The sequence below is a fragment of the Myripristis murdjan genome, chromosome 14, assembly GCF_902150065.1.
Source record: "Myripristis murdjan chromosome 14, fMyrMur1.1, whole genome shotgun sequence".
NCBI classification, from domain to species: domain Eukaryota; kingdom Metazoa; phylum Chordata; class Actinopteri; order Holocentriformes; family Holocentridae; genus Myripristis; species Myripristis murdjan.
In genome coordinates this window covers 33,350,603-33,371,664 of record NC_043993.1, presented here as the reverse complement: position 1 = coordinate 33,371,664, position 21,062 = coordinate 33,350,603, and the positions used below count along the sequence as shown (strand labels likewise).

The following is a 21,062-nucleotide window of genomic DNA, read 5'->3' as shown; positions in this document are numbered from 1 at the left end:
AACTAATTTGATCTTTGCCAGGCTTTCACCACCATGAAATACATCATATCATTGCACATCATTAAGAAACTGCAGCGCCAATATTATTTCAGTGTTTATGGGTATGCTAATGATTAATGTATTGCAAATGACAACACTGCACGTGATTATTTTTCTGTTATCCTGCAAGTTTTCCTCTGCTGGATTATAGCTTGGCCTCAGTTATATCAGCATTAATTATAAGGCACCTGGGGGTTTGACCTTGCCAGGAGGGAGAAGCTATAGGAGGCTAATTGGTGGGTGCTGAGGCATGTTCAAAATCCGACAGCACTTGTAGATGCGTTCCATGATCTCCCCGAGCCGAGCGGTGAGATGAGATCGCAAAACACAGGACTAAACAATGAGCGGCAGAAAAGGAAGACAGCCCTCCAGGCGGCTAATATGTTGTTTTGTCACTGATAAGGTGTTATCATTAATAGACAATTTTTCACAGCTGCTATTTCGGCATCAAATAGCAAAGCGAACACAGGTGTTACTAATGACATTAATTAAGGCTGTGTTCCGTTTAAGTGGTACCACAGCTTCTCCAGCACCGGGGCCCCTGGTTCTCTTACACCTGAAACGGAACAAAAACCTTAATTAATGTCATTAGTTACTCCCGTGTTTACCCTGCAATGTCAAAATGGCTACTGCGAGGTCTGCCGTCCCAGTGACACTTAACGCAGGCATAACATACTTGTAAATATGTTTTTTTATTATTATTTTTACACACAAGCTCTAGTCGCTCTGTGTGCTTTCAACTCACAGAAATTTCCACGCTACTGTTTTTCTCTCCTCCTCCTCCTCCTCCTGCTTCTTCCTCTTCTTCTGTCGCCCCTTTCGGCCTTTTCCCTAGCACTTTCACCAGGCTCGCTAATTATGTGCTGTCAGAGGAAAGAGAGTCAAATTAGTCAAAGTAAGGAGGGACACTGGAGTGTTTGGCCTCCATTTAATAACCACACACAGATAATGACGGCGTGAGAATGGCTGTTTAAATTGTATTTGGGCTGTTGTGTATTCAGAGATGATGAGTGGATTAATAGAGGAACGCCGGAGAGGGGCTCAGAGCGCGGGCCCGAGCGCAGCCATGTTTAGGGTTAATTGACTTGTTACCGACGGTCATTAAAAGCCGCCGCGTCGTTTTGCACTCAGCCAAAGGGAGGACAAAGTTAAACAAACTCAAAAAGGCGTGCGACGGGGAAGCCAAGCCGTTAATGCTAATAGAAGCGCCGCATCTGCTGGTGCATTGGGCATGTATTGGCGTTTTATATCTATATTTTCACAACTGTGCGCTTTTTTTTCATAATGTGCCCGCTCCACATTGTTTTTGTCTGAATTAGTTCTGCTAGAATCCAGATGTCTTTACACATTTTCATTCGTACGCGTCCATTTAAAATGTGAAGTGCTGGAATTGCCGGTCATTACTATACCATTTGCTCCATTGGTGTTTGTATTCCATTCATCTTTGATGTATGAAACCACTATTTGCTGCTGTAATAGCCCAATTTCCCCACAGGGATCATTCAAATTTCATCTAATCTGATCTAATCTAGTTTAAAACGATGTGCCCCTCCTCCTAGTCTTTCCGCTCTTACATTTTCTAAATATTGGTACATCCCCAAGTCAGACGAGGCTTTGAACAATGTGTTGGAGCGGCCTCCTTTGTTCGCTGATAAAAAGCCGAAAAGAAACGTTGATAAAAGCTCATCTAGCTGTAGAGGTTTTCATTCATTCGAGGATCCTACCCCTGCACAGGCGGTATAGAGTTTCCTCGTACTTGTAGGAGGTGCAGGACAAAGGATCATGCATTACCTGTGTGTGTACTCATCATTTATTTCCTTACATGTTCATGTTATTCATATTACACTGGTCTTTAGGGAGCTGGGGAGTACGTACTGTTTAGAGAGAAAATCTGAATTCACCCGATGCAAAGCATTTTGGATGACAAACAAACATTGGAAAATATCCCACTGGCGTTGGTAGAGCGATGAATACATACACTTAACACTCTGATTCCCATTGGGATGAATAAGCTACATAATCTAAGTCTTTTTCTTTTGATCCATGAGCTGTTGTCTGGTTTATGAGCAGCTTTGTCTTTAAACAATGACAACGATGCAGCAATGAACAAATTAGGGTCCCTCACCTGCCTAAACAAACAATGACAATCTGCATATGTTGTGTATTTTTCTTCATATTTTACAACTAGATGCACGCTACATTTACAGCACAGCTTTTTGATTGATTAATTTAGCTCTTTTGATGACGTTTAAGGTGACAGCCCATTAAGACAGTCAAGGAAGTGGCCTCACGTGCGCAGGTCTGTCTTGATCTGGTGGGAATGGTAATGATATTGCACTTAAAGGCTTCATGCTGATTGGTTCAAACAGATCTACCTGAGCAGGGCGTGCATGAAGGTGCATGGGCTTTAATTGGGTCGGGTGTGCAAAAGTAGAGCTGGGACAAAAACCTGCAGGACAGGAGACTCGTAACTTTTAATGTAAACATGATGACACCAGCCGCCCTTAAAAAACGTTTTATTATGATTAGGGTAACACTTTACAATAACAGTACAACAACTAACGTTAGTTAATGCCGTAATAAACATTAAGTAACAGTTAACTAACCGTTAACTAATGTGTCTAAGAATCATGTACTAATGCTGTTCATGCTAAGGTATTAATTTATGTTATTTAAGGGTTATTGTAGATATTATTAACATTAGTAAATGCCATAATAATCATTTACTAGCAGTTAATTAACCATTACGGCATTAACTAATGTTAACTAACGTTAATTGTTGTGCTCTTATTGTAAAGTGTTACCATGATTTCTTAACGTTCACTGCTGATGTGGTATGGTTCTGAAAATGAATGCAATTAGCTATTCATGGTGGAAGGTGGTAGGACAATAAAACGATGACAGACTTTCCCATTCAGACCAGCACCAGTTATGTGAATCGCTGCCATTGCAAAGAATTGCATTCCAGTCGGTGGTCATAATTAACATTTATTATAGCCAAATGAAAACCAGTTCTTTGATCGTTCTTCTCTGTTTGCTTCATGAATCGCCCTTTACTTAAGCGTAGGCAATTAAAACATCTAGAAACCCAGATTGGAGAGAGGCTTTGAGTCACGGTGAAATAAGACAAACTCCGTAGAAATCTTCTGGCTCTCCTTGACCTCCATACCTTCACTGTCAGCGTACTACCACTTTCTTGTCATCGCTCCATCATTTCTCCACACTTTTGTGATGGGAAAATGCATTTCTCTCACTTTTTTTATGCACCGCACATATTTCCACTTCGAGACATCATGCTCAGATTTCAGGATATCAGCTTCATATTCCTGTTTTTTGCGAGGCTGCTTGTGAAATGCCTCCCACATGGGTCCGACCTGGATTCACACACGGGTATATAGTCAAATTTTATGTTCCCAGGTGTTGATGAGATGTGATCTAAATGAATATCCCCCAGGTCATGTATCTATACTTGGTTATTAGATTCTTTTTTTTTTCTGTTTTCTGCTGCACAAAGAAATCATCTGTTGTCACTGGGGAGTCTCAAACAGTCGAGATCAGGAGACAAGCTTTCTGTCTCATTTTAATACACTATCTCTCCATGCCACATCAGTTTTTATACTTAGTCAGTTTTGGAGCTGAAAGAGACCAATCGGTTTCAAGCGTGTCACTTTGAGACGTCTAAAAAAATAGGACTTAAACTGCACTTTTTTTTTTTTTTTTTTTTTTTTGCAGAAGACATTTGTGCTCCTCTAGTTTCTGCTTCACTCTCTTGACATCTTTCAGTAATGGAGTCGGATGACACCTCAAGTGGTGGCGGGTGGGGGAATGATGGCAACAACTGTAATCCTGACAAAGCTGCGCTGGTGAATGACTGAGGGATGTGAAGTGAAGGAGCTTAGTAGCTGACATGTCTATGTCAATTTGATTAAGGCCTGACACCCTCAAACGCCGCACGGAGGCGACTTTTTGCGGCCTCATGCGGTGCCTGACACCTACAAAAGGTTAATGATAGAGGGTAGAGATCCTTTTGATACTGAAAACATAATGTTGAACAGTGTGGAGTTATAGTTGTTCAGCAAATACTACGACTAACAACAATTAATACAATAAAAATGGTAATTTATGTGATATAAATATATTTTTTACATTAAATTATGTTTTGTTTATGTAATAGGGCCAACTTACAATTGCATATAAATGCTAATAATAATAACACGAAGGAGAATGAAAAGGCAAATGTTTTGTATTTATAATGCACTTTCCATTAAAAGCAAATCACTGCAAGAAACGGATGAGTAAAAGCAGGTAGAACACAACAGGAAAGGAAATTAAATGCGCAGAAGCAGGGTAGAAAGAGGCAGCGGACTGGCTGGTGACTGGTGATTAATACGCTATCTTTCTACGCCAGATCACATTAACAAAAACTTTTTTTCAGCTTTGGAGTCTCTGAGCTGCCAGTAGGCCTCGTCTCTCGTTTTGAGGAGGAGAGGTGGACGGACGGCTCGTCCAGCCAGGCTCCGAACAAAGCAAAGTGTGAGTGAGCAGTGTGTGTTACTTGTGTCAGATATATCCCAGCGTGAGACAAAAACACTCCTCTTCCCCAAGTGGAGGGCATGTGAGGTGAACTGTGTCATCAGGAAGCACCGAGGGGATAACATGGAACGTGCTTGGATCGCAGCCCGCTCACCCCCCTCGTTCTCTTTGTCTTGACCCTTTACCCCGACCGTTTGGCACAGGACGGAGCAAGCAATGTTACCTTTTTGCAACTTTTGTGTGTGTGTGTGTATGTGTGTGCGTGTGTGTGTGCAGCCATGAAGGGGCCGTCTGTGCGAGCTTATGCACTCATAAACATTTGATTTCACGACGGAAAAGAGCCCGTCCCAGCTGCCAAAAGTCATAGGATGCATCCCCGTCTATCCTTCCCTCTTCACCCTCAGATGTTTGATTTCTGTGGTTACGCGCCAGAGATGTATGTATGCCAATGTGGCCCTTCGCAGCGCTGCGTCTGCCCCAGCCTAGTGTGTGCTTGGGAAGACATGACTTGCATGCTAAGCACCAACAGCTGACTGCTGTAGCCTCATTGTAATGAAGCCAGTCATCGCCGGCTGCCAGGCTCCAATTAGGCATGCATGCCTCCCGATCCAAGACGGGGAAAAAAGCTGCCTAAAAACTTCAGGTCCTCTCCAGTCGCGTCGAAGACTTTGTTTGTTCTCCCCGCAACCTCATAGATCCTGGAATGAACTAATGATGGGCCTATAAATTCATCCGGTTCCATAATTAGTAGTCAAATAACCGCTGCCTATTTACAGTAGCAGCGTGTCCATAATCCCCTCGCTGGAGAATGCCCACCGCTCACATCTTTTGTTCATCAGAGCCTTCCAGGCTTATTTGCTTCAAAGTGAGGATGGATTATCAGTAAATTAATACATTAATACATGACTTGCTAAAAGCTTGCTATCACTTCTAAGCTCGCCATGAGTAGCTTTGAGTTTTTTTTCCCCTTCAGTTTAAGTTTTCTCCTTAACTCATTGTGAAATTAATGACTCATTAAAATCAATCTGAGTTTGGCTGTGGTGTACTGCTACATGTGCTTGGCCAGCTATTAATTGGATGTGTGTGTGTGTGTGAGAATGTGTGTGAGTGTGTGTGTGTTGCTGGGAGGTAGTAATATAATTTGCAGTCTTTTCCCCTCTTTTTCCGCCACTGACAAATGAACAAAAGTTTGTTAATGAATGCTTTCGAATTCTCTGAGTTTTCCAAAAAAGGGCCGCACCTGTCCTTATTTATTTAAACACGCATGTCAGTTTAATTGGGAAATGCCTGCAAGCAAGGAACGGTGGACTTCTGCTGTTTTATGTAAACCACTGACACTCTCCCGGCTTATTGAGGACTATATGTTGATTCGCTCATCCCATCAATTCATTCAAGGTAGTCATGATGTAATTGCATTATCTCCATGATTGCACTGACGCGCTTGTTTATTAAAGCCTGTACACTGATTTGATTAGCACAAGTTAGTCATGGTACAAATCCAGCACTGTCTGTGATTGTACTGCCTTTGAGCTGCTGAGGACAAATTATTCCACAAACAGTGGCTGGGAGGAAAATCTGCTGGCATACATTTCAGGGATACTGTTTGACCTAACTTGGATGCGGCAAAGTAAACTTTTGGTGTCTTGGAGGTGTTGTGTCCTCTAATTTCCACCGCCGGATGGTTTTGGGGAAACAGAACCTGTCCATTCTTTTTTTAGATCGTGCACCGGAAAAAAAAAAAAAAAAAGAAAAAATAGGGCACAGTGGGGTTCGGTGGCAGGAGCTGTCATCTTTGGGTATAAACCTGTGGTCGCCTAGAAAGAATGAAATACAAACGACAAGGCGCTGAAACTCTGTAGATTTGAGTTTATTTCGCACAGTTTTTTTGGGGGACATAGGTGGTCTGGCGCTAGAAATAATCGCACTAGTTGAGTTAAACCTCGCCGGTTAGAGCAAAGAACCACAGCTGATCTGGCTGAGCGATGGTAAGAGGTAAGACACGGGGGTTGGTACAGCTTTGAAGCCTGGGGCTCTTGCCAAAATGCAGTGTAGCCAAAGAGTTATCCGGGTTATCTAGCAATCTGCACTCTCTGGTAACAGGGATTATTAACGAAATGAATCAAGGTTCCACTCCAGTCGGTGTAGCAGAGCCTTTCTGGTTGGCCAGCATACACAACAGCAGGACCCTGGCTCTGTTCGAGCTAAATGGAACAGAGGCTTAATTAGTGTTATTGGTGACACCGGCGTTTACCCTGCAATTTCATGTCGAAATCTGCAAAAGAAGGTCTGTTCTGCTTCCAAGAGATGTGGATCGAGCCGAAACTCCAGTCTGCAGCTGACAAAGCCTCCTACGTGCACTGGTTGAGTCAGGAAGGCATTTCTGTATGGAGTTCTTCGAGAGCTGTAGCAAAATTGTCCCGGTGGTTGACAGAGAATTGTGAGGTTTGGCAATTGGTCATGGCTGGTCCACTTTTCTAAACATGAAAACTCCAGTGTGGCAGAGTGTCCCGGAGGTGGTGTGTCTTCCCAGCACTACAGGAGGGGGTGGCGTGGGGGGAAACACATTCTTCATTCAGATCATGCCATCCTCGATCTACACAAATATTGTAGTAGTGAGCCACAGACCAGTATTCCAGCAGGGACAAGGGTATCGTGTTTTGCGTAGATCGGTGCCGGCTGACAAATATGATACAAATGGGAGCATCTGTCCGTGCACGAAAGCGGAGCAGAGGTTGAATTCTGAAAGCAAATAAATAAAATAACACGCCGCTTTCAATGTTACTGTCATCACCGAAAGAGGCAGATGTGTTCTCTTGCATAATGAGCGGTGGGACAGGGTAGTTCCTTCTTTTCCCACATACACTTGCCATTGGAATTAACCAAAGGAACGTCTTAATCTCGATGACAACTCCGTATAGCAGAGCTGCTGTTTGCTGAAGAACAGGGCTCGGCCGCCGGATGAGGGAACGGCCGGATAGCACGTCTAAGTGGAGGAATGAGGAGTGGTGTAGAAGAACTCTTGAGAGTGGAAGAGCTTTATAAGTCCTTAGAGAGGGCTGAAAGTGAGGGACAGGCTTAGTGCTGGAAAGATATTAGATTGGTGTCATGAGGGAGCACTGATAGCCTCATCCCTTTATCTAAGCTCTTTCTTGACTATAGCAGGCTCTCTCTTCCCATCCTTCTTGTTAACTTACATCCCCTTCCCCAAAATCACCTTTTGGTTCCAGGCTTCTAAGTTTACCTTTTCATTCCCACAATTTAGGACAGTCTCCGCTTTGCCAGAGTCATTTGCTGGGAACTTCAAAACGAAAGATGACATTTTGGCTGCGGAAAGTTGTAATTTGTGACACCGTCTTTTCTTTCCCCCAGCTCCGAAAATGATAGAACATCCAGATAATGAGCCGCACTTGACAACTGAGAAATCTCCTCATTGTCATTTGCAGCGCGATTCATTAAAGTAGAGTTTGTTGAGTATCCAGCCCAAATTGGATGTGTGTTAAAGCCATCAGCGACATTACAAATTTAACCGGGATCTCACTGAGGGGATGACTGCTCCGCCGCACGTTTCAAATCCCTGCACATTCTCAAACGCGACACTCTTACCGACAGACTCTGTTTACATCATTAAGCGCTGCGTTATCCCTGATGTGTTGTTAAGAAACACCAAAGTTATTGCTCCATTTGGCAGGAGAAGTTTGCACGGAAAAGGTTTGGTGTCCAGAGCTGTAGCGCAAAAGCTGCAGAAACCAAATCTTAATACGAGCAAGGAAAAGTCGAGGTGCTGTTGGCGACTTGTTGAGTAATTAAGGTTATTGATTTCCCATCTCGGTGAGGTTTTATACAGTCATTCAGTTTCTTTCAGTAGGCTCTCAGCAGAGATGTGGAGCTGCACTTTTGTTGACATCTGGGATTCAAAACCCACTACATCTCGCAGACGCTGTACAAGTGGCCATTGAAGGTTTATGCACTGAAATTGACTCTGGGAATAGCTACCTTTCCCACACTGCCTGAACTCCACCTTGTTGTCTTTTGTATTGTAGATATGATCAGTGGATTTTTTTTGCGGGGTTGTCTTAGTCTTAGGAGGCATGCATTGTTAGGGTTTGCTGTGTGGTATCTCCGATCTGCTAGGTGAAGGAAGGAAATGGATATGTTGTTTTCGTTGTATCTACCTCCAGCCTACAAAAGCAAACACGCCGCGGACAGCAGCACCCGATGCCTCCAGAGCCTGCATGTTGCTCTGTAACAAAGGCCGGGTCATTCATGTGGCAGAGAACAGGGGTTTTCCTGCAAATCAATCTTTGTACGACGTTTCCAGCCATGCCAGTGGGGGGGTATTAGTCTTGCTCTGGAAGGCTCTCTGAAATCAATATTGCTGCTTGTTGGGCATCATCACATTACATGATTTACAGCATCAAAAAAACTCAGTTTTAATCTTCATATATGCAGGGTTATCATATCTGTTACATATAAAGGTTGTGTAAAAACGCTTGTAGTTCCTTTACCTCCATTCGGTAACAAATGCTCTTACAGCAAAATTGAACTTTGGCCCAGTGTTGGGTTGTATAATTACACAGGTGTTACATGACTCCACATGGAGGTGAAATATCCTCATTAGCTGCTCTGTGCTCCCCCTGGGCTGCTAATCCACAACACTGGATTTCTATCTCTCCATTCACTTCCACAGCAAAACAGCCTCCAAAAACAGCACTTTTAGCACATCAACAAATGCAAATAAAGTGGATTATGTCAGTATACAAAACATAAAGTCCCAGTACCCATTTTTCGAGGAAATTAAACAGCTCTTCTTGTTATTTTCCTATTTGAATTGGAAAGTGGATCCAGCAGGTGGCGTCTGCAGGAACCTTCTGCATACTAAAGATGGGCACTGAGACTTGTGTTTTTCCATTGGCGAGATCAGCTTTACTGGTGTTGGTTTCTGTGTTAAAAGTGTTATTCTGGGAGCTGTTTGGAGTGGAATGGAGAGATAATAATCCAGTATTGTGGATTAGCAGCCCAGGGGAGCAGAGAGCAGCTAATGCATATGTTTCGCCACCGTGTGAACTCACATAACAACCCGGTAACTCTACAACCCAACATCTGACTCCGAGTTCAATTTGGCTTTAAATTCTAGCTGATGCTACTTTGAAACTCCCAGAGAAAAGTTATGGAAGAATGCCTGAAAACATCAAGCATGCTGTTGGTTTGCAAACACTTACTGAGCTCTTTGTGTAATAGAGATGTGCATGTTTTTCTCCAGTTTAAATGCTTTTGAAAAAAAAAACTTCAACCCAGTGTTTTGGCTGAGGTTCAGCTTCACAGCCTAGTAATGATAGCATTTCACAACAAGGAGTGTTTGGGGAAAAGGGACAATGGAAGCCACTGCTGTGTCTGTGTACTTACTCACAGTTGTACTCCTAAAGAAGTTTATAGCCTTATGAAACACAATTGTCTTATTGTGCTATGATGATAGAGGGCTACCTGCCTTTTGTGATTCCTTGCAAACCATTCCCCCCCTGAATCTCCTTGCAAGAATTGGGCTGAGACTGACGCACTCATTTGTGTGAAGTGGCGACAGGCTGAAAGCTCAGCGGGATTTCTCTGTCAAGCTCTGGATCAGGATTCGGTGCTGTAGCTGCTTTGTAGTCTTTGCTTCACTCTCACACCACAGATCCCTGCGGTGGGAGAGCTTCTTGTGAAGAGAACAGTCCTAAATTAAACCGTGTCACATTCAAAAAAATCACATGTCCTGTGATTTCAGCGCACATAAGCATAAATCATGAAGCTTCGCTGATTAAGCCTTTGAAAATTCTCACATCTTTTTTACACATTGCTCATTAAATGCACCGGGGTTTGATCTTAAATCCGCAGTGAGTGCGCAGGAAGGAACAAACACCAGGTGTTTCTCGGCAGACGCATTCTAAATCTCATCGGTGTCAGGGCTTTAGCTGATACTGAGAGATGAAGTGCATTAGAGTCTCAGGAAACGGATATGCTTTGATTTACGGTATCATTCCTTCTAAATCACCTAACGAGAGGAAAGTAAGACAGCACCTTGAGATCTGCCAGTCAGGTGACATTCATGAGCTCCGCGTGAGAGGATGCATCTTCAGGTAGTGTTACTGAAGCTGTGAACGAGCTGCTACTGAATACTGGAGATCAGTTTACTCCAAACCACTGAGAACTGACCATGGAGCCTGTGCTATTTCCATTAGCTATTGCTTTATATAGTTTCAAGGCCTAAACACATTGTGTCATACGTGATGCAACTATGATTATGGCCACATACAGCCGGTGTGCTGTTTGACATTAACCAGCTGAGGACTCCATAACATGAAGCAACGTGCGAGAAAGCTAAGTTGTGAATACAGAGTTAACCACACCCCAGTACAGCACAGGTTTTATACACTAAAGATTATTTAGCTCACAGTGACATAGTTGACCTTATCATAGCTAAAACTGACACTGGACCCTTTTTACAGTAGCCATTTTGATTTGAGATAGCAGGGTAAACACAGGCCATTGATTAACCCCCCCAAAAAATCATGTCTGATTATCAATATTATATAATTAGATTTTTTTCCATGAAAAAACATCCCTTCATGCCTTAAAACTACTCTACACTGTGCACTCATTAAGTATGCACAGATCTATGAATATGCAAATAGTCCCCGCCCACCCCCCTGCCTGCTCGCACACCGATTTGTAACTTGTATCGTATTTGATAATCAATCCATATGTAATGTTTTTTTTTTTTTTTTTGGCAAATTTCTTAAGAAACTAGGGTAAAAACACATTTTTGAGTTAAGGGGTACTATTGCCACTGTTGTTGTGCTATCTGCTATTACTAACACCTGTGTTTACCTGCTGTTTCATGTCGAAATGTCTGCCTGTGAAAATGGTCTGTTGCATATTTGATCGGCCAGGAACAAAATACCTGCTGCACACGTGAACATACTGAAGGTCAGCTTTCCACATCCTAACGTCTTATCGCCTGAATCCATTTTCTCCAAGTTAAAGACTGAAGAGTTTCTGTGTGGGATCTCATAAAATCTTGATTCTTGGCCTTGTTTTTAGAGCATCCCGCCACACAGCAGCTTGTTTTTATGTAGCTTGTTAATGAACCAAAATAGCAAGGACACATGGTCACACAGTACAAATCAATGGAGGGCAGTGGAATATTCGTTCCTTCTGGCTGGGTGGGCAGGACTTGTTTACGCTCAGTCTCTGTATTCAGAATGTGCCATAATCTGTGCCGGTGTTTTTCAGTGAGTGAATATGACAGTTTACCAATACATAGGATCGGATGTGTCCTATCCTTTGTTCTATGCCAGTATTCAGCGCAGAATACTGAATAACCCAGATTACATTTGCCATCCTGCTGTACCCTGCCTGCTGTCCTTCCAATTAAATTAAAGCGGTTGTGAGAGGCCTACTGCAGAACCGATCATGCTCTAACTCTGTTAGCTGTCAGACAGCTGGCTGTCTAGGGGTCAGCAGGTAGATGCAGTATCTACAGCTCACGCCTTGAATGTGCTGGGTGCAAAAACCTGGATTTTTTTTATGCCATGCCATCCTGTTTCTGGTGTTACTTTCACCAAGATTATAGAGGCGACTGCATTAGCAGGTCCTATTAACATTAAACAGTCAGTAAGTGGTGTAAAGTGTAAAAAGGAAGAAAAATGAACAGATGATGAAAATAAGTTGCATAGCACAAGTTGCCTTAACTAACATTACAACATTCACCTACGGAGGCAAAGGTAACATTCTCCAAAAAGGAATATGCAATATGCAAATCCTCAATAAAACAATCTAATCTTGTAAAATGAAATGATCTTATCTGGTATCCAGGGAATTAGGGATGAATCTTCTGCTTGTTTTTGCATCCTCAAACAGTTTGAATTGCCAAGAAAAGTGGAAAAAAACGATCTTGAAAACTAGCATCAGCTGGTCTTTACAGGTTACTACCACAGGAATTTCAATCATGGCAGTGTATCAAGGACCTAATGAAAATACTACATGCTCTTACACATGCCAGCACTTGGAAATGCTGGACCTTCTAGCAAGAAAAAAAAAAAATCCCTGCCTTTCATTCATAGAGGGTATGCCCTGAAAACTTATTCTATTTGAGCCCTGTGTTTTTTTTTTTTCTTTTTTTTTTCTTTTTTGGTCCACGTGTCACTTTTCACCCTGCTGGTACCAATATCTGATAAATATTTTCTTCTTTCTCTCTCTCTCTCTCTCTCTCTCTGCCTATAGCCTCGCTCCAGGTGGAAATCACCCCATCACAAGGAGAGATCAGTGTGGGAGAGTCCAAATTTTTCCTCTGCGAAGGTAAGAGTGATGTGTGAGATACCGTCACGGCACATGTACACGTTAGGGATTAACCTGACGCTCTTCAGAGAGATGCACACACACACACACACACACACACACTGACAACAGAATGGATCCAAATATGTGTATCACTGATTATGTTTGCATGCAGGCTGAAGCTGATAACTTGGAGTAATCAGCTGAGGACAATAGTTTGATTACAATTTAGATGGTTTGATGTTACAGCATTTTTTTTTTTTTTTTTTTTTTTTTCAAATAAGCTCGGATTCATTTAATCAGTCAGTCTACCAGTCGGCACACCATTACACTGCACTGTATTGTCTGCTGTGTAAGTATAACATCCAGGCTATGAACTCCCCCCCAGCTAACATTCTTAAAAACAACCACTTTAATAAACTCGAAGAAGGTTTAACTTCACTTTACAAGTATCACTTTCCAAGGCTTTGCTCAAATGACTGTTTGCGACAGCCACACAGATCCGGTAACTTTCGCTTCAGTTTGCTGCTGTTTGAACACTGAGCACATGTTTTCTTTAGAGCACTTAAGGATACCTGGTAAATAATGTTCTGGCTAGTTTCTTCTCTTCCTCACACGCTTCACCTACCTGTGCAGGCACGGTGCAGGGAGCTTCGACCATGCAAGAAAATAGTTCAACTGTTGATTTTTTTTTTTTCCTTCCTTGGAAACTGTCAACATTTCCGCCTGTAAAAATTCTGATACAAACCATCAAACCCAAACTTTTCTCATTTAACAATATGAGTGGCTTCCCTTATGAAACAAAAATATATTGCAGTATATTGGAAAATATCATGTGATATAGATGGATATATGATAGATAATACATTTCCATATATATATATATATATATATATATATTTTTTTTTTTTTTCTAATATATTGTAATATCTGAAATGCACAATTCCTTATGTATTATTCCATATTAAAATATATTGATGCAATATATATAAATATATTGCATCATTATATATGTGTCACCATTATATTATTCCATGTATTGCTAAGACATTTTCAAATACATAACATTTTTAAATATATTGTAATTCCATATATTAAATGTAATATGTTGTAATATACTGTAATATATTTAATGTAATATACTGGTAAATATATTTTCTTTCCATAAGGGTTATGGTGGTTATTTTTAAAAATGTTAGCCGGGGGGAAGTCCACTTCAATGGCAGGAGGCTAACAGTTAGCATGTGGAGCATCCAGCCAGCACTCAGTAACAATGAGAGGCCGATAGCATCACTACTGTCCTACAGAACAGACAGGGAGGAAATTAAATATTTTTTTTCTTCCAAAAACGGTGGAGTATCCCTTTAATTAAATCCAATTATTAGCTACAAGCCATCATTGCAAGAGGCCCAGTGATATTTTTAGATACTACTAAGAACCTGAAAAAGACAAAATGATTCAGCAGTGATTTTATTTTATTTTTTTCCAGAGGATGGAGTGGGAAGCTAAGATCACAGAGGTGCAGGTAGGGGAGGAGGGCTCAGGAGAGGCGGGGATGAGGTGTAGCCTGAAGAGATAATAATAGAAAGGTCTCGGAGCCGGCAGGTTTATCAAGAGAAGAACTGCAACTCAGCTGAGATGAAGGCAGCGAGCTTCCATGAAATCCATGTGTGGATGTCAGCCAGACACACAGCTTGTCGGAGATAAGGCTGCGTTTACATGGGCTGGGTAACCTGGCTATTGGTCATACTTTGGTTAAGGTCTTATTCATGTTAAGCTGCTTTACATCAACCTCTGATCGCCTGTGACTGAGTCCCTTTTGCCACGAATGGAGCAGTTAACAGAATATTCCCCCTTCCTTTTTGGCTGAGACACAGTAGCTTATTTCTAATCCGTGGGGGGACAAATAATACTGCATCCCGCCATATTTTATGTTGACATCCAACTGTACCCATAATGCTGTTCCAGTTCGCCCAGATGGTGACAACCAAAAAGTGAAAGCAGTAACTTGTTCCCATACCACAGTAACACATTGAAAAGGGAGGAAGCCAGGCATTTTTTTTTTTTTTTCTTTTTTACCAGGCTTCTCATAGCTGGCTCGCGATTTTGAGCCGGTTATTATCACCCAGTTATGACATTTATAAGGGTTGATGGGGTCGTGATGAATGTGCCGTGGACCTGGTGCTCAGTCTTTATGAATGTGTTGAGTGTGTGAGTTAAATGAAAATGTCACCGAGGGGCCCGGTCTGTTATTACTCATAGCCATTGTCTGTAGTTTATTGATTCCAGTCCTCATCGTGCTTATCAATTGTCTCAGGTCATTGAAGACATTAAGCATCCCTTGCTAAAGCATCTTATTGACCTTTGATTAGAATATTGTCTAATATAATTCTGACAGAAAGGACGCTTTTTTTCAAAGGGTCTTTCTTTGGACTCCTAAATAAATAAGCAGTTATGCAAATGGATGTATGGTGGTCCAGGAAGGCCAATATCTACATGAGCGGTCAGTTGCCTCCCACTGCTGGCCTGTTGCTGCACTACTTTAGACCCCTGGTGAGGGAAAGGGGGCATGAAAAGAAAGCAAAGTATCTGTGCGAGTGTGGAAGGTGAAGCGCTGACTTTGAAGCACTAAGTGATTTTTCTTTCTTGTTCTAAAAGGGTACGACTTCAACTTGAACTCTCCTCCAACTGAAAAGGATGTCAGAATGCCTGTAGGGGGGCCTCTTATTCCATAATAGATGAGATTGCATCAATATGATTCAAGGGTTAGAGAAACGTCTTTGCTCGTAGCCCTCTTTTGAAGAACGTGAGTGATGTGGAACATTTCTTCAAAGTTGTTTGATTTTTTCTTTTAGTCATATTCCGCCTCCAATAAATAACTCACTCATCGCAGAGAATAAATACAAATAATTTACTCCATTCTTTCTCAGGTGTCAGCTGAAATATTTATTTCTGCTCTTGAAAAGAAGTCATTTATTGGGAATAACGGTTGGGTATTCATTCAAAATAGAATAATGCCTTCTAGACATTTGATACCAGTATTGCTTTCTATTTACAGGGTGTAGACATTGGTTGCTTAGACTTGTAGAGGGTTTATGTAACATTCACTGTCTTGGCATTTCCTCAGTCACATCTGGAGACTGGTTTATATCTGTTTGAAGCATACCTTGGATGACAAAAAGTGATGTTTTCTTTGTATGCACGGGGCCAGAACTGGTGCAAGTTGTTGCTCCTGTGGTGAGAAAATAATTAAATACATAAGGAGTGTCCTTGTGTAACAGCAGGCCAAGGCACATGCCATGAATATGTAATGTTAAGGGTTAAAGCTCATTACTTTGGTTATATGCCATAGCTTCTGTCTATTGCCCATTTTCCAAGTCTGTTCCTGCAGAACTGTACCTACCAGAGTGCCAGCACTGTGGTTGCAACCCCTTGATTCATCATTCTTTTTTTTTCTTTCCTTCAGTGGTAGGAGATGCTAAAGACATTGACTGGTACGACCCCAGTGGGGAGAAGATCCTCCCGAACGGGCAGGACCTCGCCGTGAGCCGCAGCGATGGAATGTCCACCCTCACCATCTACCACGCCAACGTGGACAGCGCCGGCATCTACAAGTGCGTGGCCAAGAACGGCGACAAGGAGGCCCAGGCCACGGTGCAAGTCAAGATCTTCCGTGAGTTTCACCTCCGCTTCATCCCTCCTGGCGTGCTGCCTCAGGGCTCATTTTCTCCGCTTGCAGTCTGACTTGATTGTCACTTTTCCGACAGCGAGCTCCTAGGCATGAGTTTATTTTTACAAATCCCCTTGGGGGTAAAAAAAAAAAAAAACTCAGTATGACTGTCAGTAATCTCAGTTTTGCAAACTGTGCCTTTGGTTTAACAATCCCTCAAAGTAACTTTATCTGTAGCAAATAGATGTTGCTTGATGATCTGCGTCAAGCCAGCCAGATGCTTCTCAATCCAGCTTCATAATACCTCCATCACTAACGAGAATAGTACCCACAGTGAGGCAGTGAGGGAATTAAATAAATAAAATTAGCATGTTTGACACCAATGACAGAAAAATAATTAAGAACAGCAAAAATATTTTAAAAAATAGTGGAATCATAAATTTTATTATAGACTGAAGCTCTCGCTGTGGAGTAGGGCTGAACGATATTGGAAATGTTTTATGCATTTGTTTATTTTTTATTTTTGCAGAAGTAGATTCTATGCTTTTATTCTACACACAACATGCCTACTGTTCTGCCCGTTTCAGGTTCTCGGCGGTTTGCTTGTTGCAGGAGAGGTACTTTAAAATGGCTGGGATGTGTTTCATAACCGACTTTTTCAATCAATTTATAAATTGGACATAAAAATAATGAAATAATGAACCACTTGGAACATTTGTATTGAACTCACCCAGCTCTTATACCATCATGTAGGGAAACACAAAGAGGCTACAGTTCTGTATGTAGGCTGAAAAACATACAATTTCACTATTAATTTTTCAGTGTCGCTGCAAACATTCAGTGAAATGGTGTTAAAAAGGTCATTCAGAAAAATTGTATGGTATACATTGGCATGATATTGCAGATGATAGTGTTTATTCATAATAAATATGCATATCTCCTGCTGTAATTTCAGATGCTCTGTCAAGCTTTAACTGCTGCCTTGACCAGTTTTTTTCCATAATACTTTGTATTTTCTTGGCTTCCCACCCACACTATCTATGAATATCTAAAAACTGACATAATAATAAACATCTCAACCATATGGAATCTCATCACACTACTAATGAACGGTAAAGCTGGGATCCTATGGTAATTCTCTTATTATACAATGTCAATATTTTATGTAGCATGAAAGTTTCACACTGCAAGGTAGGAGTACAGCGGTTACATTTTTTTTTTTGTTTGATCTGACTTCTTTCAGAAAAGATCACGTTCCAGAATGCTCCCAACCCACAGGAGTTCAACGAGGGCGACGACGCCGTCATAATCTGCGATGTGGTCAGTTCACCGCCGCCCACTATCATTTGGAAGCACAAGGGATCTAAGATCCAGTTTGCAAAAGACGGTAAGACCGTGCAAAAACAAACGCGCCAATACATGAGCTGCCTTCTCACCTTCAGGCCTCCATCCCTACCTTTAATCTCATATCCCTGCTCTCCTCAGCTTTCACCTTCCTGCCAGCCCTTTGTTGATTCACACTTTCCAATCAATTTGCAACACTACATTCATCTCCACCCTCTCCCTCTGCCCATCACCTATGTGAACAGCCCTGCATTTTGAGCATTGCAGGAGTTTAGACCTAATGGATGATGCATGAAAAAGGACAGTGTATCCTCTGACCCAGAAAGAACTGGATATTTTCATTCCAGAAAGACATGTGAGGGCAGATTACAAATATTTCTTGGAGGCAGAGCTGCACTGGAGGGAGAAATAATCTTATTGGATGAGTCAAATCTCAGTGGGTTGAGCCAAAGAATCACAGTTTTTCTCGCAAGTAACATTAGACTAAAGCCGAGTGAGAGAGATAAGGAGTGAGGGAGGGGTAGCTAACATTAAAGCTACATGATGCAGTATTTTGTGCATATTTTGTGGTAAGATGACCCATTGCTATGTATCAGTCACATAGTCACATAGTCATCATCGTAGGTCTCTTTCCGCCCGTACAACTCATAGCCTGCCTGTTATTTCCGGCTTTGAGCTTTCTAAATGTCTGTCTCAGCTCTATCCTCCTCTGCCCTCCACTTCACCCCCTCGCCACTTCAGCTTCATTCAAAGCGTCTCTGAAAGTGCACATTCTGCACATAAACGGATCCAAATTTCAGATAAATTGCACAAGTGCAACGTACAAAAGCATCCAGGTTAAAAATCACCGAAATCACTGTCTCCATGCCGCAGACAATGAAAAAGCCTCGTGCATCAGCAGTGCAGCGACAGAAAAAGTTTATCCAGAGCTTAGCTTGCAGGTGAAAGTCTGCAGTTTCACCACAGTTTGAAGCTCAGAGACAAAGTAATCCAAGTAATCCAACAGGAGCCTTGCAAAGGTAAAATGTATTCCACATTTCCATAAAAAAAACACTTGTGTCTTTACTTTCAGCTCCTGTAAGCGAGTTGCTGTTGTAGGGGGAGGGAGAACGAGGAGTGGCTTTGTGTATTTATGAACTGAGTTGGTGCTCCGGGCTCCCTCTAGTGGTCAGAAAATCACTGCAGCTTTAAGGACATACTAGGATATGTTGGTTAGCTCATTAGCCTGGCAGACCTCCCAGGTTTAATTGAGCAATATTAGCTTATAGCAGTCTAGGTAAGCTAGTTAGCCTGCTGACCATGAATGCCGTAGTCATAATTGAATAAAAGACATTACTCTTTGTTTATTTATATGTATATATGTTAGAGTTTCTTCTTTGCCATGCAAGTTTTGTCCCTCTATAAACCTGGATGTTGGGCCTTAATTCAGCCAATAAGATTATTTCTTCCTCTAGTGCACTGTTGCAGACTTTGGCAGGTTAGAGCCTCTGGTTCAGGGCCATTTCTTTTTGGGGCTCAATGTAAAATCTAGTTTGTCCCCAATCCCCCATGCACCTTTATCAAGCACTAAGGAATGCACAGCAAATCAGTATCATAATCCATACTGTTAACATGTTAGGTAACTTTACATATCAAGCCCAGTCGAACGCCACCTTCTCACATAAAACAGGGTTTAATCATATTCCATCATATTCAATGTTGCAAATGTTTTTCTTCCTTTGCTTTCTTTCATTTCCCTTCTGCACTTCCCGGAGGATAAGTCCTTTTGGAAGCCATCTGTCAGACTGTCAGACCAAGATCAGTTCATCAATACGCCAGAATCTGATGATGACTTTGAAATTGGTTTGCTTGTGAGGCAAAGAGCTCTTGGAATAAAAACTTGTTTTTTGATATATACATACATTTTAATATAGCTGTTGTGAGCTTAAATAATGTATGGGTTTTAGATCAACACATGAGGATGCTTGGTTACCAAAAGGAGGAAAAAATACCGGTGACATAATTCCTTACAAGAGACAAGCAATAGATTAAGTGACTTTTTTCGAGGAAAGTGTGAACATGTTGAATGCATTTGGTGATGCTCCTGCTAATTCACAGTTCTTGCTTATCTAATGAAATCCAGGTCTGACGGTTGCAGCACCTTTCATACACAGCATAGCCTGTCTCTCTGCTTGGAACGGGGTGCAGCATGAATGGTGTAGCACATATATCCCTATGCAAATTAGCGCATGACTTCATTTGGCGTCGTTCAGTGACTTTTTGAGCAGCCAGTAGTTCCTTTCCTTGGATGAGCAGTGGCAGCGCCGGTCCAGAGCAGCTCTGCGTCTGAGAGGTGTTTGTATAACTCAAGCTCAAATCTGCTGTGTTAGGGCTGAGATGGAGGTGAGACAGGGTGCAGGATTTTGTTTTTTCCTCTTGGACTGGGACTATTTTAACCTTAAAGTACCCCTCCCTTGGTGACCGCTGGAGAGCCTGGAGTCACCACAGTGTTATGGTGTGCCTGCCTTATTCTTGGACGCCGGACAAGGAATGTGTTTTTCATTGGAAAAACCACTAATTGTAACCGACACTGAAAAACTCAAGCTGCTTATGTAATTTTCCTCAGAGCACCAGTTGACCTTACCGTATCAAGAGCTGCATGCTGCATTGTTACAGCTCACTTTACAAGCCTTCCAATTGTTTCCATATATTTCACCCTAATGTTAGGTAAAGCTTCATTTTTCCACAAATACATTTTCATTAACACTTCAAAAGAGACGTCCGTTCAATGTGGTCTGACAGTGTTTTTACACTTTCTACAAGGACCTTGAACTTAAAGGGGATTCTCTGCTTATTTACATACGTTTTGATGTTACACCATTACTGCGGTATAACCTCATGCCTGCCAGAGGAGGAGCATTTATACAGATCATGGTTCACATTCACAAGACTCTGAAATAAGCTATTTCTTTTTGCCAGCTACAATTTAGTGACATCTATTCCATTGTGGTCTCATTTATATTCAGACCAGAGGCTCTAATCTCACCTGCGCTATTACAGAGACACTGAACTATGTAAAAACATGTAACCCTATCCAATTTTTTGGACTAATCTTAAACTGCCCCACTGATGTTGTAATTTAGCTGCTAACCATATCTGATTTCAATGTGACAAACTCAATTTA

General features: G+C 41.8%; 1 protein-coding gene across 12 annotated transcripts in view; it reads left to right on the top strand.

Moving 5' to 3' along the window:
* ncam1a (neural cell adhesion molecule 1a) overlaps positions 1-21,062 on the top strand; it is a 312,169-nt gene that overhangs the window by 200,061 nt on the left and 91,046 nt on the right. For all 12 annotated transcript variants that reach the window (XR_003929355.1, XM_030068570.1, XM_030068568.1 and 9 more), the window contains exons 2-4: positions 12,832-12,906; positions 16,352-16,558; positions 17,799-17,942. Coding sequence is in view for 11 of the 12 variants with exons in the window: in XM_030068570.1 (XP_029924430.1) it covers positions 12,832-12,906; positions 16,352-16,558; positions 17,799-17,942 (426 nt within the window). In the remaining variant the exon portion in view is untranslated. The remainder of the gene's footprint in view (positions 1-12,831; positions 12,907-16,351; positions 16,559-17,798; positions 17,943-21,062) is intronic.